At 38.7% G+C, this 22,796-nt stretch overlaps 1 protein-coding gene across 10 annotated transcripts in view; it reads right to left on the minus strand.

Moving 5' to 3' along the window:
- Positions 1-6,845: 6,845 nt before the first annotated feature.
- The window catches only part of PIKFYVE (phosphoinositide kinase, FYVE-type zinc finger containing), an 80,572-nt gene continuing 64,621 nt past the window's right edge, over positions 6,846-22,796 (minus strand). For 9 of the 10 annotated variants that reach the window (XM_039240612.1, XM_039240618.1, XM_039240617.1 and 6 more), the window contains 10 exons: positions 20,691-20,774; positions 19,711-19,808; positions 17,269-17,433; positions 15,938-15,997; positions 15,123-15,299; positions 14,071-14,174; positions 13,179-13,307; positions 11,846-12,107; positions 11,368-11,442; positions 6,846-10,094 (listed from right to left, as the gene is read on the minus strand). In XM_039240612.1, the coding sequence (XP_039096543.1) occupies positions 9,979-10,094; positions 11,368-11,442; positions 11,846-12,107; positions 13,179-13,307; positions 14,071-14,174; positions 15,123-15,299; positions 15,938-15,997; positions 17,269-17,433; positions 19,711-19,808; positions 20,691-20,774 (1,270 nt within the window). In that variant the 3' untranslated portion in view covers positions 6,846-9,978. The remainder of the gene's footprint in view (positions 10,095-11,367; positions 11,443-11,845; positions 12,108-13,178; positions 13,308-14,070; positions 14,175-15,122; positions 15,300-15,937; positions 15,998-17,268; positions 17,434-19,710; positions 19,809-20,690; positions 20,775-22,796) is intronic. The other variant, XM_039240619.1, reaches the window with a different exon arrangement.

Below are 22,796 nucleotides of genomic sequence, written 5' to 3' on the forward strand. Positions count from 1 at the left end.
CCCCCATGGACTTCTGTTAAGTCTCTCAATATCCACATGACTGAAAACATTTGAGATAGGATCCTTGAGAGGCGAGGAACAAACTAGGTTGAGCCCAGTTTGTCCCAGATTACGCTCAAAATGCTTTAAGGTCAAAGCAGAGGGACGGGCAACTGAGGAGGATCCTCTTCTAGTCCTGGGGGAAGACCCAAGGCAGCTGAGTTCACGGGGCAGAGTACTGGAGAGGAGAGGGCCTCGCAGCAAGAGCTCCAGAGATCTGCAGACGATAGGTGCCCAGCACAGCACTGCTCTTACCTACATCTGCCCACAGCAAGATGGTGGGAAGAAGCCATCAGAAATGGAAGTGTATTCTCTTCTCACTTGCCTATATCCTTCTAAAGAACAGTTGGTCCTTTGAATTGTGGAAGGAAGTATTTTAATAGGATGATAGCAATAAAGGACAAAAAGATACATCCTCCCATTTAATTTCATTAAGATCACATCTCTAAAGTGAGGCTATTCCTATCTACAAAATCATCACTCATTTGTTTTGGATTTGTTGTTGGTTTTTTGCTTCAGAAAAAAAGTTACAAAGATAGTATAGACAGGCTCCATACACCCAGCTTCCCCTATTATTCATCTCTTACATTTAGTAAGGTGCAATTGTCACAATGAACCAAATACTAATACATTCGTATTAATTAAAGTTCATATTGTGAGATTTTCCTAATGTCCTTTTTCTGAGGGTCACTCGTTGTGCTTAATGACTCTATTTCTGTGGTGTATGGACAGCATATCTGTCAAATATGTGCTCTTTCAAATGAAAAGCTTTTAATGCCACCTTCATTCGAAAAAAAGAATTGTAATTCTGAGTAGAAAATATTAACTAGTTCTAACTTATACCTCCACCTGAAAAGCACATATTCTAAGATATAACAGACTCTCGTCAAAAAGTAGCTTGGAAGGCACTTAGGACTTGGGTAAAGATTTGGGGGACTTGGGTGTCCCTGTCCCAGGGGTTTACTATTGCTCTAAAGAGGTAATTCAGAAATCTTAGAACCAAGTACTTCAGAGCCCTCTACTGGCCTTTCCTCACCATTGCAACCTCAGTAGGGTTCATTCCTAACCCTAGGCAACTCCCTGAAAATACCTTCCTCCCTCAGCCATAAAAGCGGGGGCAGATTTTATGATACCTTGCTAAGAGCCACATAAGTGCAATCAATGTCTTAAAGGTGAGTATTTATAAAGTTAAAAGTTTCCTCAGCCCTGTTAAGCATATTCTGACAAACTTGAAAATTTTAAATGTAATAATCAGCAAACAATAACCAAACAGGGCCAATTTCTACACAGCTAACCCCACGGATGCATTAAAGGACATTTGTTACAGTAAACTCATCATCTTGTTTTCAGTTTTAAAAATCAGGAATAGAGGTTTTAAAAAAGGAAAAGAAACTTCTTTCAATAGGCCAAGACATTGGGGAAAATTCGTAGGGTAACAACGGGTAATTTAGTCACTGTCTCACTCCATGACATTCAATTTCAAAGCACTTCCTTTGGATACCTATCTTTTCTTTTGTTTTAGCCTAAGACATCAGAATACATGTTCTAGAATACAAGTTCTCTTTTGGGCACAAATTGCTAAGAAGATTGGAATCATACCAAGTATCCTTATCAACCACAACGGAATAAAACAACATCAACAGCAGTAGGAAAACTGAAATATTTGTAAATATGTGAAATTAAACAGCACGCACTTGAACAACCACAAGTTCAAGGAAGAAATCACAAGAGAGATTAGAAATATCTTGATGGGGCACCTGAGTGGCTTAGTCGGTTAAGCGTCCGACTTTGGCTCAGGTCATGATCTCACGGTTTCGTGGGTTCGAGCCCCACAGTGGGCTGACAGCTCAGAGGCTGGAGCCTGTTTCAGATTCTGTGTCTCCCTCTCTCTCTGCCCCTCCCCAGCTTGTGCTCTGTCTCTCTCTCTGTCTCAAAAATAAATGTTAAAAAAAATTTTTTTTAACTTTAAAAAAAAAAAGAAAATATCTTGAGACAAATCAACAGGCAGACACAACACACCAAAACTTATGTGATGTATTAAAAGCAGAACAAAGAGGGAAGTTCACAGGTATAAACACGTACATCGAAAAAGATTTCACATCAACAACATAGCTTTACATCTCAACGAACTAGAAAAAGAACAAACAACTAAACCCAAAGTTGGCAGATGGAAGGAAATAATCATAATTACAACAGAGATAAAGTAGGGAATAGATAAAACCCAACAGGGGCACCTGGGTGGCTCAGTCATTAAATGTCTGACTTCGGCTGGGGTCATGATCTCACAGTTTGTGAGTCTGAGTCCCACGTCAGGCTCGCTGTCTTCTGCTGACAGCGAGAACCTGGAGCCTGCTTTGAATTTTGTGTCTCCCTCTCTCTCAGCTCCTCCCCTGCTCTCTCTCTCTCTCTTAAAAATAAACATTTAAAACAAAATTTTTTTAAAGAAAAAAACCCAACAAAAGAGTTGGTTGGGTTTTTGGAAAGATCAATAAAATTGACAATCCCTTAGCTGAATTAAGAAAACAAGATAAAAGACTCAGATATTTAAAATCACAAATGAACAAGGGACATTACAACTAATGCCACAGAAATAAAAAGAATCATAAGAGAATACTATGAACAATTACAGGCCAAAAAATTGGATAATCTACAAGAAATGGTAATTTCCTAGAAATATATAAACTACCAAGACTGAATCAAAGCAAGAGAAAGTCTGAACAGACCTGTAACTAATAAAGAGATTGAATCAATAATCCAAAACCTCCCAGCAAAGAAAATCTAGGACCAGATGTCTTCACTGGTGAATTCTGCCAACGATTTAAAGAAGTTATGAATGCCAATCCTTCACAAACACTTCCTAAAAGTTGAAGAAGTAAAAATACTCCCAAACTGATTTCATAAGGCCAGCATTACGCTGATGTCAAAGCCTAAGAAAGACATTACAAGAAAAGAAAACTATAGGCTACTATCCTCGATGAATACAAATGCAAAAATCCACAACAAAATACTAGCAAACTGAATTTAACAGTACATTAAAAGGATCAGACACCAGGACCAAATGGAATTTACCCTCAGGAGACAAGGAGGCTTCAATTAATACAAAAATCAATCAATGTACTATACCACATTAACAGAATGAATAAAAACCACTTAGCCATTTCAATCGATGCAGAAAACGCATCTGACAAAAAAGCATCTGACTGAACACACTTTCATGATAAAAACACTCAATTAAAAACAGAGAACTACCTCAACATAATAAAGGTCATATATAAAGAGTCCACAGCTAGCAACTCAGAAAGCTTTTCCTCTAAGGTCAGAAACCAGGTAAGGACGCCTACACTCAGCATTTACAACCAAAATAGTATTAAAGCCCTGGCCAGAGCAATTAGGCAAGAAAGCAAAATAAAAGCCATGTTAATTAAAAAGGAGGAAATAAAAAGATCTATTTGCAAATGATATCATCTTACATGCAAAAAAAGACTTAAGAGTATACATACACACACACACAAAAAGTGTTAAAATGGTATCAGGAAAATTGCAGGATATGAAATCAACACACTAAAATCAGTTGTGCTTCTACTCACTAACAATGAACAACCTGAAAAGGCAATTAAGAAAACAAGTCCATTTATAACAACATCAAAAAGAATAAAATACTAAGAAAAAACCTAACCAAAAGGTGACAGACTTGTACTCTGAAAACTACAAAACACTGGTGAAAGAAATTAAAGGCAGCAAAAAAGTGGAAAGACACCCGATGCTCATAGGTTGGAAGATTTAATATAGTTATACGTCCAGGGGCACCTGAGTGGCTCGGTTGGTTAAGCACCCAATTCTTGATTTTGGCTCAGGTCATGAGCTCACGGTTCAGGAGATCAAGCTCTGCGTCGGGCTCTGTGCTCACAACCTGGAGTCTGCTTGGGATTCTCTCTCTCTCTCTCTGCCCTTCCCCACTTATTCCGCCTGTACCCTCTCTCTCTCAAAATAAATATTTTAAAAAAAAAGATGTCCATATTACTCAAAGTAATCTACATATTCAACACAATCCCTATTAAAATGACAATGGCATTTTTTTATGTAAAAATAGGAAAAATTCAACCTAATACACATGTGGAATCTCAAGGGACCTCAAATAGCCAGAACAATTTTGAAAAAGAAAAATCAAGTTGGAGATCTCACACTTCCTTACTTCAAAATATATTGCAAAGCCACATGAATCAAATAGTGTGGAACTGGCCTAGAGGCTGATACATAAATAAATGGGATACAATAAAGAGTTCAGAAATAAACCCTTGCTTATACAGCCAAGTGATCTTCGATAAGGGTGCCAAAATCACTTAATGGGGAAAAGACAATCCTTTGAACAAATGGTATTAGGAAACTGGATTTCCACACTCAAAAGAGAAGTTGAACCCTTATTTTACACCAAATAAAAAAGTTAGCTCAAAAGGGTTGATAAAGACCTAAACGTTAAGATCTAAAACCGTAAAACTAGAAGAAAACAGGGGGAAAGCTTCAAGACATAGAATTTGGCAAAGATTTATTGGTTATGACACCAAAATTACAAGCAAAAGGAGATAAATGGGACTATATCAAACTTCAAAACCTTTTGCACATCAAAGGACACAGTCAACAGAATGATATGGCAGCCTACGGGATGAGAGAAAATACTAACAAATCATATGTCTGATAAGGGGTTAACATCCACAACATGTAAGAACTCCTACAACCCAACAACAACAAAAATCAAGGAGCCCAATTTAAAAATGGCCCAAGGACTTGAATAGACATTTCTTCAAAGATAATGTACAAATGACCCACAAGTATATGAAAACATGCTCAACATTACTCATCACGAAAGGAATGCAAATCAAAACCACAATGAGGGGCACCTGGGTGGCTCAGTCGGTTAAGCGTCTGACTTCCTCAGGTCATGATCTCACAGTTCATGAATTCGAGTCCTGCACCAGGGCTCTACACTGACGGTACGGAGCCTGCCTGGGATTCTCTCTCTCTCTCCCTCTCTGCCCCTCCCCAACTCACAAGTGCACATACTCTCTCATTCGCTCTCTCTCTCAAAAATAAATAGAGTAAAAACAAACCAAAAAAACCCCTTAGAGGGGTACCTGAGTAACTCCATTGGTTAAGCATCCAAGTTCGGCTCAGGTCATGATCTCGCGGTTGGTGGCTTCGAGACCCCCATCGGGCTTTGTGCTGACAGCTCAGAGCCTGGAGCCTGCTTCAGATTCTGTGTTTCCCTCTCTCTCTGTCCCTCCCCTGCTCATGCTCTGTCTCTCAAAAATAATAAAAATAAACACTAAAAAAGAAAAAAACTTAGAAACCACAATGAGAATATTACATCACACTCTCTAGGATGGCTACCATCAAAATAAGTAACTGTTAGAAAGGATGTGAAGAAATTGGTACCCTTGTATAGAGTGGGTGGGATTGTAAAATAGTACAGCTGCTAGCGGAAACAGTGTGGAGGTTCCTCAAAACATTAAAAAAAAAAAAATAGAACTGCCGTGTGATCCAGCGATCCCACTTCTCCATTCTTCTCTAAAAGAAATTTTTAAAAGAATCTTGCATATACACTTGCATTTCCATGTTCACGGTAGCATTATTCATAGCAGCCAAGAGGCGGAAGCAATTCAAATGTCCGCTGATGATGAAAAAGAAAATGTGGCGCCTACATACAATGGAATGTCATTCAACCTGGAATAGCATTTAACTTAAAAGAGGGAGGAAACAGCATTTAACTTAAAAGAGGGAGGAAACGCTCCAACATGAACGAGAATCTTGAGGAGAGGACACAGCAACATAAGCCAGCCACAAACAGACAAATCCTGGCCAATTTCGCTTACAATAAAGAACCTGAAGTTGTCAGATTAATGGGAACAGAAAACAGAATGGTTATTAGAGACTAGGGTGAGGAGGAAGAGCTAGTAAATGGATATAGCTGCAGGTCTGCAAGATGAAAAAGTTCTGGGGGTGAGTATAGTTAACACCACTAAAGTATATACTTAAAAACGGTTAAGATGATAAATTCGGGATTATTTTCAGCACAATTTTTAAATGTAGTTTTAAAATCTTAGCCTTGTTAAGCACTGACCCAGGAATTGTACAAGAAATGACTTTCCAACACAAGACACTTTCAGGTCAGTGGTAACAGAGAACTGCCTGCACACCTACCTTTACCTGCAGGGCAGAGGCGGTGCCGCGATGTCACAGCAGCTGACCGGCCTGGCCGGCTCCGGTGTTCTCTGGTGTTCCAGGGGGAGCCCAGGCGCGGGGAAGGGGAGGGTCGCGGTGAAAGGGAGAGGTGCGGTGTTCCCTGTGGGGGTGGGGGGGAGCCCAGGCACCGTGAAGGGGAGAGGCGCATCCACAGCTACACGCTTGCAGCACAACGGATCCACTGCAGGGAGACTCTTCTGAACAAGTCTGCCAGCAACCAAGAGCTGAGAGAGCCTTCCAGAGAGAATCTGGCCCTCCCTGGCTTCCCTTAGTGTCCTGCCAGGAAAGCGGAAACACGTGGAGACCGGGAGTAGGACGGAAGAGGCGAGGCCATCGGTGGTAGAAGCAAACGCACAGATTTAAGACCCCTCCCCCCCCTTTCTGAGACTTAGAAGGAAGGGCTATTTACTAGTGAAAGACATAAATAAATTCTCCGGGGAGGGGGCGGGTAGATGATGAGGAAGAGAATGAACAGAAAGCAATGCTTTGAGGCCTGGGGCAAGGGAAGAGGCTTGGGCTCCAAACTCCATCTCCCCTTGTTCATTTCCTGAAGCCGATTCAAAACGAAATGAAGTTGATTCTCAGTTTATTGTTAAGTCTTCTTTATTTACAGTATAAGTGTCCAAAAGGTCAAGGCAGTTTTCTCTCTTAAATAACATGTCATATAAAACAGCTAGAACCAAAGTAGAGAAATATATACAATATAATACATTAAGTATTTTCAATATTGTTAATTGAATTTTTCATATTAAATTAAAAGGATATTATGATTTACAATGTCATTTCTCTAGTTAAAATTAAACCTGTCAAAAGACATAATGTACATTTTTTTACAAAACCAGCACAGCAGCATTAATAAAACTGCTCATGATTGTAATCTTTATTTTTCTATAATACACTGCACCCGTGTTACAAAAACAAACAAACAAAAAGGCATTGCACTAGATGGTCTGAATACTGCAGAAGTCAGTATGTTAACACTTGAGGACTAATGAATGGCCTGACTTGTTCCCCTCCAGGCTCATTCACAGGAGTTTCACTCCAGTAGCTAAGCAAACTTTCTACAGGTAGATTACTTTTCCTTGGCAGCTTTATACAAGCCTACTGCTAACAGGTAAAATGCCAAGGAAACACTGATGCCACCAAAACCAATACGACCCTATTTACAAGACCCCATAGAAGCCGAAGCTAGAAAACCACTCACGACTGGATCAAGGAAAGAATTATCAGCAGCATATTTTGTAGGAAAGTTCGAAGGTCTACAAATTTAAATTATTCAACAGACTACAAAAGGGCTTGCAATTGCTGATTCCCCTTATTTTTCTCAGGCTTAGGTAAGAAAAAAGGAAATCTTTTTTTATTGTTCCATAAAGTTTTGATGGCATCAACAACCTTCACATTTATAAGTAAGATTTTTATACAATGCAACACATTCACACAGTTATCTTGTGCTACTATCAGTCGTTCTCAGGGTTCATGTTTTAGTCTAAGGAAGAAAAGTATTCAGATTTCTTCCTCAGTCTTCACTTTTCAACATTAATATCCTCCAAGCCTCAAAAGGGAATTCAAGAGAGGCGAGCAGTCATTCAATGCTTACCACTGAAGAGCACGCGATTTGAAACACCTTATATATATACGGTAGTGGCCTCAAGAAAGCAGCAGGGGCTGAGGGCATATTGTTCTACCACTCACAACAAATTAATTTCCCTTTCATTAAGACAGTTTTAAAAGGACAGGTTACCCTTGCAAGGCAGCAAGCGTTGCTTCAAGATTATATTATCCTGGAATTTTTTCAGCCACAAAATTATCTAAGAGGCAGAGTGCTTTACAAAATAATTCTACAAGTCATGAGAAAGACAAACAAAAATCAACATGACACACTGCTGCAGGAGTTATTCCAGGGAGGATTCAAGCTGCACATACACAGAATGTTGAGACTAAAACTGAGAAACCACCTAATTACAGCAGAGGGAAGATACCTTCTGGTGAGTCCGGGACTGAAATGGACAAGAGAAACACTCCTAAGTATCCTGACAGAAAAAAAGGAACAGAGACAAAACGTGTTTACATTCAGAAAGAGAGGCACCATCCATTGTTCCTGGACTCACAAGAAGTTAAGAATGTTCCACCATCTCTCCTGTGAGTCAGTCCTTTCCTCTAAAACTAAAACCACCCCTGTTCTGTATGTTTTCAAAAGGCACACCCATGGGTTGTTGTTGTTGTTGTTGTTGTTTAAAGTGCTTATCATCAGTTCTAAGTCCTTGGGCAACTTGTTTCTACTTCAAAACAAACCGCATTTCCAATAAGCACCAAACACCAAACTAATGCTTTCCTTCTCTAAAGCAAATTTTCCAAAACGTTCCTATTTCACATACGTTTAAGTCTCTGTAACTGGAATGTACCCAGATTCCTTTTTCTTGTTTTGTGACAGTTACAACAGAAATGTGCTGTCACAGGAAAGCTGGAAAGGAAGAGAACTTTATATAAAACTTTATAAACCCCCAAAGTATCCTTATTAATAAGGGAAAGAAGCCACAAGGAAATATTTGGCATTCTGTTATTTGCTTAAAGACAGTTAGTTTAGTACTCTATCTGCTCATTTTTTAAACAAAAACTCTGCTAAACAAGTTCCTTACTGTAAATACTTTATCTCTTAACATTTCTCAATAATCAGAACTGGCCTAGAAACTGGCACAGAAAGTAAAGAAACAGGTGTGTCCACCCTAGAAACCTGTTAGTTTTATAGATGCCACTTAAACTATTTGCATTGAAAAAGACACTTTACCTTTACAAAAAACAAGCAAGTGTCTACGTCTACCTCTCACCCAATTTCTTGGATAAGGTCTAATTCATTTTTTACATTAAAAACATCCTTAGTAATCCTCCCTTTGGGAATTTAGTCACTACAGACTCATTTACTATCTCCCTGAAAGTGGAGGAAAACCTAGAAGATGAGCAGGTGCAGATAAGGGTACGTGAACATATTAACTGCAAAAAAGTTATAAACAAGTTTTTAAAAAAGCTCCAAAAGAAGGCTTCGACGTAATAACTACGGTCTCACCCAGAGAGAAGAGAGAACCGAAACGACATGGAGCACGCTCAAAACCAGAGCAAGATAAGAACACACAACAGGATTCCCAAGTTAAGTCAAACTCCTCAATAAAACAAGAACAGATTGTGTCAATCTGTTGGACTGGCCATTAATAGTATAATTTGGAATTTTTTTAAAGATTTCCGAAATTCTGATAATACATAACATAATACACAGTTACATAAGAAACACAAAACAAAGTCACCAGCTCTACAAATGCTTTCTAAGTAAAGAATGTGTCCAAAGTGGTGCCAGGAAAGTCACCATCTAGGAGATATTATTTTCTTAACAGCATTGTTAACAAGTCTGACAACACATTTTTTTACCTCGTCTCATCTCTGACCACACATTTGTCTTTAGCCCTTTGAAATGGGTCTATATTTTCACTTAAGTGGAAAAATGTTCATGGAACCTCCTGGCCTAAGGACGGCTAATTGGTAGGTATCAAAAGCAAAGTGCAAATCCATGGAGTTGGAACCCCTTAGTTACACAGAGCCCACACAACCACAGAACGGAAAGGCCTTGGCATACAGTGGTGAATAATGAAGAAATAAAACGTGTAGCTTATTTTTGGTCCTTTGTTCCAGGCCCCTTTACATTCACGGTCCATTTCAGCAGTTGAGACCTAAGCCTGTCCAGTGGTCTGGTACCATCAGAAAATACTTGTCCATTGCTTCGCAAAATCTAGTCCTGTACAGCTCTGGGGAGACCACAGTGGGCATTTTACCTAAGATTATGAAAGAGCACAGAGAAAAAGGTGTTACATAGTTGATCAGCAACTGATGTGAACAACGACGTTCTTTCATGAAACCTGCCATGAAGACACACACACCACAGCAGTCTCAGAAAGGAGAGAGGGGTGTTCACTGTGCCACATGACATGGGACAGGTCTTTCCTGCTAGGGGCTTCCATTTTTAAAAACTACCTCTTGCCTAGAGATGTATGAAAGCACAAATGGAGCTAGCAGTGCTCAGAGAACTTCGAAGATTCAAGCATTAATTAAAGACAGCCTCTTATTCAGAATCTCTGGCCTTTTTTGGGTAACTTCTCAACTTGAGAACCCCTGGCACGTTAACACAAATTTAAAGCCAATCATTTCCCCACCTATGTAATTCCTTTTATTATTTGATGATATGGGAAATGAGAAAATCAGAGATAACCACTTACTTTCTTAGAATTTAAGAAAGTAACCATTTTTTATCTTTAGGTTTATTTTTAAATTTTTTTTATTTTAGAGAAAGATTGAGCATGAGCAAGGAGAAGAGCAGGGGCGGGGTGGGGGGAGGGAGAGAGGGAGAGAGAGAGGGGTAGAGCGAGAGAACCTTAAAAAAGCTCCATGCTCAGCACAAAGCCTGACACAGAACTTAATCCCACAACCCTGGGATCATGGCCTGAGCTGAAATCAAGAGTCAGATAGATGCTTGAGGCGCCTGGGTGGCTCAGTCGGTTGAGCATCTGACTTTGGCTCAGGTCATGAGCTCATGGTTTGGCAGCTGAAGCCTCGTGTCAGGCTCTGTGCTGACAGCTCAGAGCCTGGGCTGCTTCCGATTCTGTGCTTCCCTCTCTCTCTGCCCTTCCCTGCTCGTGCTCTACCTCTCAAAAATAAATAAATGTTAGGGGCGCCTGGGTGGCTTAGTCGGTTAAGTGTCCGACTTTCGCTCAGGTCATGATCTCGCGGTTCGTGGGTTCGAGCCCCGCGTCGGGCTCTGTGCTGACTGCCAGCTCAGAGCCTGGAGCCTGTTTCAGTCTGTGACTCCCTCTCTCTCTGAACCTCCCCTGCTCACGCTGTCTCTCTCTCTCTCTCCTAGAAATAAATAAAAATATTTAAAAAATAAATAAATAAATAAATAAATAAATAAATGTTAGAAAATTAAAAAAAAAAAAAGTCAGAGGCTCAACTGAGCCATCCAGGTGCCCCAAAAAAGTATCTATTTTTTAAACGTTAACTGATAAGGAAGACAGAAGAATAGTTTAAAGACTAAACAAAACTTCTGCTCACCTTGTCCTCCTAAAATTCCTGTTGATTTCACAACCATTTCAAGCTTTTTGTCCCATGTAAACGTTCGAATATAATCTGTTACAGGAGGCAATATTGGCAGTAAAGTACGTTAGTAAGTATAAGAAAATAACAACAGTAATTACTATTACTTCTAACATGTTTACTCAGTGCTAATGATACTGCCAGGTGCTGTCCCCAAGGTCTGTCTCTGTATATTAATTCACTCAATCCTCATAACAACTTCAAAGGGCTTCATTTCAAAGTAACTTTTTCAATAGATTATTTTTGGTAAAGATAAGTGAAAATGAAACTGAGGACACAGAATAAAGGTAATTAGAATTTAAACGCTAGTGGTTTTGAATTTTCAAATGATAGTTTGTGAAAATGTCTAATAAGCTATTACTAGACTGGGCTGAGTATAATCTTCATATATACTCTGGCTTCAGTCATGAACCAGAAGGTATGCTTTCCGACTTACCTATAATTCCGACTACCAGCTCATTGCTAGTATCATCTCGTCCAACCAGCAGAGAGTAATCTATAATAAGGTGGCTAGAAAGGAAGTGGGAGTCACTGCGGATCGAGGCCCTCAGCACAGCTTTGGAATGAGAACGGATATACAGGGGGTTGTCTCGAACCATCTTTAAGAGATTTTCATCCAGCAGGACCACATCACAGCTCTCTTTCCCAGTATCAGTTTTTACATTCCTATTCCTAAGTGAACCCTTCAAATCAAAAACCTAGCAGAAAGAAAACTTTCTGTTATTTATGCATGAGTTGTGCAATTAATTAATTAAATTGGAAATGCAGAAAGATTCCTTATAGCCCATACCATTATATACACTGTTAAATTTAATTTTAAAACTTAATCATAACTTATGTAAGTCATTAAATGCATACATTATAATGGCTCAATACATAAAATAAGTGGTGATATGATTCATCATTGAAAATTAATACCTATGTAGTCAGTTACTCAAACACTTCAGAAACACACCAACCCACTTAATCAACTTTAAGAAACATTAACAACTCTAAAAATATATCATTGGATCATAAAGCAGTTAAAATACAGATGCAAACAGTCTTAGGAAACTTACAGCTTTGATACCAAAACCCCAGGCAATACTTACGGCAATGTAGAAGCAACTGCATGTCTCTAGAAATTTGGGGGCAGTTAAAGGCCACACTCACAGGTCAAGGGACTTACGTCCTAGATCAGTGCAACATGAAGTGTATTCTACAGACTAATGCTAGTCAATTGTCACTGGCTCATGACAACATAAGGAGCTAGTGCTAGAATGTAAAACTGCTGCACCATCAAGTACACTGTTAGTTCAGCACAGCAAGGCACTCTCAACGAAGAAAGCAGTACACTGAATTAAATTCTAGTACAAGCCCCTTACCTCACCACAGACTAGGAACAGTTCAAAAGGACCCATGTTCTTGAAAGGTACTATTCTAGACTCTAAAACAACCTGAGTTGTGGTAATATCTGTGTGACTGTCATAAACTTAATTTTTCTGAGTCTTAGTTTCATCTTTAAAACTGAGATCATAGAAACAAATCTGCCTTTTAATTCTACAATTCTGTGTTTCTAGGACATTGGAGAGGTTTAATTTTACGACCAGTCTACAATATTCCTGTTTATTCTTTCCTTCAGGGTTCAACAATTCCAAAGTTAAAATTGGCCTAGCAACAAAGGCTTCATACTATTAAACAAGATGTCATTCTCTAACTCATAAAATCAGGAACTAGAAGTACAAAAGCTTCCAGTAGCTAAATGGTTTGTCATCGTTCAATAACCTTACCTGTGCCATCTTTCTCCCATAGAAAAGATTTTCCATGACAAGGAGATCTAACTTCTTCTCAGTATTGTTCTGAGAATTCTTATAACCAATTCTGTAAACTCCAAGGATTTTGGCCAATGCAGTGGGCCTCTAATCAGAAAAAAAAAAAAAAAATGAAAGTAAACTCTTACCAAAAATGATTATTTGTAATGTAACACTCATATCTGTATTATCCATGTAATATCCAAACTAATGTTCTATTAATAGGACCAGAGGGCCTTGAAAGAAAGTTAAAACCCTTGGAACTCAGAAGCAAGTGAAAAGTAAAACATCAATGCCAATAAAAACATCAGATCTTTAACACCTGACCAAAAGATAAGGCTTTACAGTTTCTCAAAATCACAAATTTTATTATGACATATAATTTCCCCTAAAATATGCAATAAACCATAAATGAAAAACAATCTATGTGACTCTCTGATACACTTACTGGGAAGATCATGGCTAAATGTCAGGTGGGCAAACCTTGAGCCACTGGCTTCCTCTTTTTCTACCTATGGATCCAAACACTCATGTCTCAACAAATATTTCCAATTTCTGTCTTAACAAAACTACTAATTATAATATGCAGGTATTATCATTTAATCTTAATGATTCTACACACACACACTCTCTCTCTCTCTCTCTCTCTCTCTCTAAATGCAATCTGCTCCAGATCTTTTGGTTCCTGGCTGGCAAAGGTAGGAAAGAGAGTTTGAAATGACTACATTCTCTCACACTTCTATAACATAACAGAGATCCAGTCATGCCCTGTCCCTATCTTAGCATGGAAAAGACTGCCATTGGGACAAATTCTCAGGATGGGAAAAAGCCCATAAAACTCTAATTACAGACCAAGGTTTGGGATTTCTACCTTTTGTTGAACAGCGTTTGTAATATAATTGAAGTAGTGCGGTGCAAAGTCGAGGAAAGACTGGACTTCCAAACGAGGCATCTGCTTCAAAATGAATCTATCATCTAAAAAGCAGAAGCATCATATGTAGTTTATTCAGTCAAAGTATTTCCTGAGGTAATCTACAATAAATTGTTCCATAGACCCCAAATGATTTGTTTGCTTCATGGCTTTAAGGGATATTTTCTAATGTCAAGAGAAAATTTTAATCAGAATATAGTTCTCAACAGGGCTCCTGGGTGACTCAGTCGGTTAAGCATCCAACTTCAGCTCAGGTCATGATCTCACGATTTGTGAGTTTGAGCCTCACATCAGGCTCTCAGCTGTCAGCACAGAGCCTGCTTCAGGTCCTCTGTATCTCAGTCTCTCAAAAATAAAAATAAACATTAAAAAAAAAAAAAAAAGAATACAGTTCTCAAGTAATTGAGGGCTCCTTAAGTTCCTAAGGATTTACATAGTCAAGTAGCCTACTTTTGACAGAACCACACCTAAATTCATAACTAGATAGTCCACTTTTTAAAACTACTAAGTAAAATTTTATAAACTCCTTTGTTAACAGTGGAGTGTTATGAAAGCTTTTACCAAGGAACATCCCTCCTGCTGCATGTTCTCAAATAATTTTGCTTTTAGGGTATGGAGAATGGAGCTTAAAGTACAGACGGTCATCACCTTCTGCAAACCTCTGCAGGTTAAGAACTGGGCCTTCCTATTTTCAGGTTAAGTATTTGTATTTTTATCTTTCTCTCAACAGCTCTGAGGTACCCTTCTGACTCTTCTAGAAATTCTGTTACTATTACACTTGAAGACGTCAGGACCAGAGTTTAGTAAGGATCAGACAGACATTGTACACATGTACAGTCTTAAAACTGGTTATTGCAGCCTCTCAAACATCAAAACAGGAAACCTTGCTTGACAAATGGCAGTATCATACGACTTCAATTTAAGTGACTCATAAATTATCTGAAGGCAAAAGACAGCTACTACTCAGTCAGTGAAAGATGAAAAAGACTGACCTTCAGTGGCATAGAAGGCAGCTCCTGATTTGCCCCCACGGGCCTGCCAGGGTGACGAGTGGGAAAGAGAACGAATGAAATCTTCCTCACTGCTGCCCAGAATCACCTCACGCATCTTATGAAACTCTCCCGCATAGTACAGGCGACAGTAAAACTTGGCATTCGCATCAGAAAATTCTATAAACAGAAGGGGGGTAAGGGGCTTTTATGCACCAAAAACCTCTCTTCCTTCTTGCTCACTCCCCACCACCAACAAATGCGACCATTTAATTTTTTTCACGATAGCATTTCTCATGTTACATCTACATCCCTGTTTGTAACAGTTCTGTTAAAATGACCCTCAGGGAAGATTAAAAAGAACCTTCTGACCTTACATAAAAATCAAACATAAAATAAGACCCGTTTCTAATTTTATACGTTACTGTATTTTCATCATCATACTTTTTACATCTTAAATTTTACTACATATTCTGGATGATACATTATTGGCACCCCTCTCCCCTCACCCCCCCCCCCACACAATGCTAGATACCTGGTCACGGCTATAGCTCTAGAGTACACAATAATTACTTAAACATTGAAAATTAGATCATTACAAATTAAATTATAATTTAAACTAAATTTCTTTATAAACTAAATAATGTTGACTTTATAAACTAAATCTAGATTAAATAAAGCTCATGTCAGGAAAGAGACCTAACATTTACTCCAAGAAAACAGGATATTTATCTAGTATAAAACCAGAAGCCTTAAATAACAGTTTTCTCAATCACAGTCCCCGTCCCCACACCAACAGCATTTTATCTCATACTTACGAAGCTCCACATGAGGATTTATGAGTTGTTTCTTTTGTGTATCTCCTCCATCTACCTCATCTAAAAGGTTTGATATCGTTAGTAAAACCAAAGTTTTAAATGGGTTATCAGTTCATTTTGTCTTTTTTATCCCCTGACAGAATTATAAAAACTAACAAGTCCACCCCCTGTTATCCTGGCCAAGTCATTCTCAAGCAAGCATTCTGTGTACAATGAAGCTTGTGTAGACTATTACAAAAATACAGGTGCCTTTTGAAAGATTAATCTTCAGATGAAAAATAGAGAAATTTAGGTTGAAGAATAATTTTTCTTATATTTGATTCCTCTGAGGTCATACACTAACTCTGCTCTGACATCAAGTTTCCATTACGTATCAGTTATGACCGTTTTCTCCATGTGTGGAATAATGCTTCTCCAATAGCTTGAGATGCTTTCTTTGTCATATACTAAGATACATATACAATACACAAAATACACTAGTGTCTAGCTCAGAGGTAATTTTTACATTTGATTTGTGTGTCTAGATCCACTCTATTATAAATTTGGGACATACTTTAGTAGCTAGAAGAAATAATCCTCTATGTCTCACATTTCAAAATTATTTTTTTAAGCACCAATGTCTTCCAGGATTACAGCCCAAGAGAAGCCTAGAGAATACTAAACAGATATGTTAATTACTAACGCAAATTTACTATGCTATCTTGTAGACTACTAATTCATGACCTAACCCAAGGGTTGCCAAACTATTTCTGTAAAGGCCAGATGGTAAGTATTTTATTCAGTCACAACTGTTCAACTTGTCAATACAACATGAAAGCCAGACACTAAGTAAATGAATGGCTGTATTTATGTTCCAATACAAAAACAGGTGAGTGTAGTTTGCCTTTGCCTGGTCTAACCTCATATTCAAACATAATCAGGTAGCTATATTTTCAAACATCAAAATGAAGGCAGATATCAATGCCCTCAACCCTATAGAGACTGGAAAAGAAATGTGTAAGGGAGTAGTGGAGTGAAAACATTTGAATATATACTGTGAATTACATGTTTTACATGTTTAATGTCACTCAGTCCTCAGTAAGCCTCAGAAGACATTGCTTTTGCCACTTTACAGGTATGGAAACAAAGGACTTCTGATTCTACCACACGGTAACTGACAGCAGTAACATCTGCAGCCAGCTGGCCTCTACAAGCGCCATGCTTTTCCCACTCTGCCATGCTGAGGCATGAGAAGAGAGCTAACGTCTGAGTTTCAGCGTAAGAATCATCTACTTACGGCTGGAAAGAACACAAGCAGCTAAAGTAAGCTCATCTGGTTCCCTTTAACATACCTTGAGACTCGGTGCCTTGATTCTCCGTCCCCTCTTTGCCCGTCTGCCCAACCTGGTAGTAAGCACTATCTGCTCCACGTAAGGTCTCTCTCTTCTGGGAAGAGAGATCTGGGCTTTTCCCTGCTGTTCCTCGGAAGAAGGACAGCATTCCAGAAGTCTTTTTGGCTGAAAATAAAAGGTAACATATTAAATACAGGTCACTACAGGTGGAAAAAAAAAAAGATTTTCAACTCATTCCTTGTTAGCAGGAACCATTACACAAAGGTAATACACATTATTCTACATGCTCTATGGGGCTTAGGGGGGTGGTGGCAGTTAGTCAAGCACTTTTATTATCAGAAACATAAAAGAGCAATGCCAGGTAGCTATATATCAAAATCAGAAATTCTACAGAAAATCTCTTAAAAATATATTTATAAGGCAACAAAATTCAGGGCTAAATTCTTACATTATTTCAACAATTAAGTAAATACAAAACAATATTACAATTTACAAGAATTCAAAGTTAAAGGTAATAGCTCTGTATCATTTGTATTCTTACATTTTAACCCAGCAAAATACGGGGCGCCGGGGCGGCTCAGTTGGTTAAGCATCCGACTTGGGCTCAGGTCATGATCTCACAGTTCGTGGGTTCCGGCCCTGCATCGGGTTCTATGCTGACAGCTCAGAGCCTGGAGCCTGCTTCGGATTCTGTGTCTCCCTCTCTCTCTGACCCTCCCCTGTTCACGCTCTCTCTCTCTCTCTCTCTCTCAGAAATAAAACATTAAAAAAAATTTAACATTGGGGCGCCTGGGTGGCTTAGTCGGTTAAGCGTCCGACTTTCGCTTAGGTCATGATCTCGCGGTTCGTGGGTTCGAGCCCCGCGTCGGGCTCTGTGCTGACTGCCAGCTCAGAGCCTGGAGCCTATTTCAGTCTGTGACTCCCTCTCTCTCCGACCCTCCCCTGCTCACGCTGTCTCTCTCTCTCTCTCTCCTAGAAATAAATAAAACATTAAAAAAAAAAAAATTTAAAAAAAAAAAATTTAACATAGCAAAATGTAAGATTTTTTCAGCATTTCTCAGAAAATAGCATAAGACAGCCAAAAACATTACCAAAGCTTACATGCTTTTTTAAATGTTTATTTATTTACTTTGGGGGAGGGGGGAGGAGACAGGAAGAGAGAGAGGGAGAGAGAATCCCAAGCAGGATCTACACTATCAGCACAGATCCTGACACGGGGCTCAATCCCACCTACCGTGAGATCATGACCTGAGCCAAAATCAAGAGCTGGACACTCAACCAACTGAGCCACCCAGGAGCCCTAGCTCACTCTATAATTTTATTCCTTGTTTTGAGCTTAGTATATACATATACGTCATGTATGTATCCTCTATGAGCTTTGCATATATGATGCTAATCTTGTACAATTTACCATCTATAAAATCCACATAAAATGTCACTCATCAAGTGCTTATTAGTAAGGGTGGCAGACCCCATTATGGCCTCCCTAATATCCAAGCCCACCTTGTTCCTTGCCGAAAGAACTGCAATTCTGATGAGGGCAAGCAATGTGGAGAACCCCAGAAAGCAAATCACGATTTGTATAAGCAACTGGGACAGCACTACAATCTCAGTCTCCCTTCCAGGACGGGTGGTCACGAGCCTCTGCTGTAGTAAGACTGAAAGTGACGCCCCTGCATTCCTCACTACAGGAAACAGCCACGCTTACACCTACTTCCTTTCTTTCTGCCCCAAATGGAGACATGAACTGGAACATTTTGACCATGAGGAAAATTTAAGAGAATCATAAGGAAACGACCCCTCTACTGTCATGACGATGCTGACTAGCTGAACCAACGCCAGCAAATGCCTGCCTCCGGATGTTGCTTTTTTAGAAAAATAAAATGTTATTTGTTTAAGCCCCAAGAGTCACTTTAGTCTTCTGCTCTCTGTAGTGAACAGGTTCCTGACAAGGTCAAAGAGATCCATGCTCAAATCCCGGCCTCTGGCTACCTTTGCAATCCTGAGCAAATCACTTAGCTTTCTAAAACATGGGGATATATCCAATAAGTCTTAGTGCTTATTATGGGGATTAAAGGACATGACGCATGAAACGTTCTTTTCACAATGCCAACAATACTGTGAAAACTTTCTTCAGTTTCAAAAAACAAAAGTTTAAGTTTTTTAAGGTCACTCTTATCTTAGCTTGTATACTTTAAACTGAAAACTCCACAAAGGCAGATTCTGCGTCTTTTTGCAGAGACCTATGAGTTTCTAGAAGTTTCAAATCCAATAATAAGGTGAAGATCAAACAAAAGCAAAATATGTATAAAAGAGAGCACACAAAATGTATTAATGCATATCATACTGTAACGATCAGATGCAATAAATTCTTGCCAGATGGTATTTCTATTTATTGCTTTCTTCTCCAAACCATAACTACTGCTCTAGGTATACTCTTACTTGGCTGCGGTTCTGCTTCTGCTGTACGGTTCGTCTGTCCTCCACTGACCTCAGGTAATCTAATAGGGCTGCTGCTCTTTGGGCGGCTGTCCAAAGTGCTAGACAAACAAACAAGGAAAAGTTAGTTTCTACTATTCACACTGAAAATGATTCCTATGTTAATGGACTCCCCACCCAACCCCACCTAACCCCACCCACAGTATCCAAAATCCAATTCCTAAGTCATCTGAACATAGGTTACAACACAGAAGGAAAAGTCTTGAGATGCCTATGGCACTTTAGATCTTCTTCTTCAGCAAAATGTTGTAACTATGAAAGTGTACGGAAAACATCTGAAAACAGAGCCTTTTATAATACTTTCCCCAAGTCCATGAGAGCTGTGTTGGCCTCTATAGGTCAAACACTTACAGAAAATACCAATTTCGTAGTTTTCAGTCTAGTTACCATGATAATAAATAAATTAGATCAAATTTTGTCACATTCATGAAAGTCAAAAACTTATTTCAGTAAGAAAATAATGAGCCTACAACAATCTCTGTCTAAATGTCTAAAATACTGAACATACTAAAAGAACTGGTTAGAATTTTGTTTTATTTTTAAACTATTGGAATCTTTAATTACCATGGAAAATTTACAAATACTTTAAATTACAAAGTAAAGCATGGGGTTACTAATTTCACAAGTTACTATTATGTAAATAAAAACCATAAGAATTTAAAACACTGAAACTTTAAGTCTGCAATAGACGCTGGACTTCTATGGCAATGATCAGAAAACTGTATCCAAAGGCACCTGTGTAAGGCCTTCTGCTACACTTGAATTTTGTTCTGTCAATTGTTGGGCTAAAGTTTGAGTGCCACTGTCAGTATCCTAGCAACTTTCATATTAATAAGATACCATAATAAAATCAAAGTATGAGCGTTTAAAAAATGATGACATAGCCAAATTAAATAAATTCTACCCAGTCAATCACAGATCACCTATTTGTTGGAAGCCCTTCTTCGGCACTGTTCCGCTGAGTCGCTTTGGACAATTCCTCTAAGGCATTTCGGTATTCTTTACAACTTAGGGTAGAAATAAGTTGAAACATGTTAAACGTTAAGCTTCTCTTCAAAATAAATCATATACTTTAGAATAAGCTCTGCATTACAGGAATACAAGCTTGTTATGTGTCCATAATTAAACATGTGTGAGTCAACTAACAAAAGTTATCAAGTAGAAGCTTCATGAAGGTCACCTTCACAGATGATACTGCAAAATACACCCCAACACACCAACCAGTATCAATATCCTAAACAGTGATTGTGAAAGCCTTCATATTAATATTTAGATCAAATATCTTCAGGAATAGAACAGGTAGTTAAAGTATAAAACTTCAGACTTAAATATTACAGTGTGTAAAAGGTCATGAGAATGCTTTTCTACTTAAGGTACTGAACTTTAAGGAAAAAAACCTCCACTCTTAAGACTAGCAGTCTGGGAGTCCTGATTTAGACAGATGTCAGGGAACAAGATAAGCATGTATTATTTTTCCAAGACATTAGACAAAAGTGACTTCTACTAGAATACTCCATTCCTAACAGCACAAGAGGAATTTTTTATTTGCTGGCTTTCTTACTTTTCTATCTATTAATGTAGTAAGACTAAACAATGAAGTAAGAAGTAAATACTAACTTCATATAGATCTATCTTGTTTACTCTTATATATATAATACCTACTATACCACATCTTGTAGACATTCAAGTATCTGTTGAATAAGCAGCCTCCTTGTAATCAATATAAAGAGAAAATTTTAAATTTCAATGCCTTCCAACAGAAAAAAAGATTTTACTAGGGGCGCCTGGGTGGCTTAGTCGGTTAAGCGTCCGACTTTCGCTTAGGTCATGATCTCGCGGTTCATGTGTTCGAGCCCCGCGTCGGGCTCTGTGCTGACTGCCAGCTCAGAGCCTGGAGCCTGTTTCAGTCTGTGACTCCCTCTCTCTCTGACCCTCCCCTGCTCAAGCTGTCTCTCTCTCTCTCTCCTAGAAATAAATTTAAAAAACAAAAACAAAGCATTTAAAAAAAAAAAAAAAAAGATTTTACTAAACATCTTAGATTATACTAAACTAAGTTCTATCACTACCAAGATATTGTTGGTGCTGTCTTTTTAGGGGTGTCTGAGTGACTCAGTCGGTTAAGATTCCGACTTCAGCTCAGGTCATAATCTCACAGCTCTGTGCTGACAGCCCAGAGCCTGGAGCCTGCTTTGGATTCTTTCTCTCTCTCTCTCTCTTTCTCTCTCTCTCTCTCTCCTTCTCTATCTCCCCCCCTCCCTCTCTCCTTCCCTCTCTGAGATAGATAAACATTAACCAATTTATAAATAAATAAATAAATAGTGCTGTCTTTTTAGACATAAGATATAAATAAATTTATAGAAGGATGCTTGTTTAAAACACATGATAACTGGGGCACGTGGGTGGCTCGGTTAAGCATCCGACTTCAGCTTACATCATGATCTCACAGTTTGTGGGTTCGAGCCCCGCGTCGGTCTCTGTGCTGACTGCCAGCTCAGAGCCTGTAGCCTTGGTTTCAGATTCTGTATCTCCCTCTCTCTCTGACCCTCCCATGTTCATGCTCCCACCCTCTCTCTCTCTCTCTTTCTCAGAAATAAATAAAACATAAAATTTTTTTTAATTTAAAAAATAAATAATATAAAATAAAACACATAACTGTGGGAATGTACGTGGGTTAAGGCATAGGAGCATTAGCATAGAGCATTACTCTAGTAAGAAAATGAAATGCTACATGTGGCAAACAGGAAGGAAATGAAGAGCACAAAAAGGAACTCAGTTGATATAAGACGTTCTGTTATATGGATCAGTAAATGTAAGGAAGGGATACACAGTATAACCCAGAGAATGTTTAGAGGATATAAAGTAACCTGCCTACTCAATTAAGTAGAAGCTTGCTTAAGAAGCATCTTGTTATTATTGGGGTAAAGAATACATTTTCAGATACAAAGAGAACATGCTATCCTGCCCAAGTTATATATTTCTGCTTATATTTAATCATTCTGCCCTACTCTCTATAAAAGATCTCAACAATC

The sequence above is a fragment of the Hyaena hyaena genome, unplaced genomic scaffold (assembly GCF_003009895.1).
Source record: "Hyaena hyaena isolate Hyena2069 unplaced genomic scaffold, ASM300989v1 scaffold_180, whole genome shotgun sequence".
Classification (NCBI taxonomy): Eukaryota; Metazoa; Chordata; class Mammalia; order Carnivora; family Hyaenidae; genus Hyaena; species Hyaena hyaena.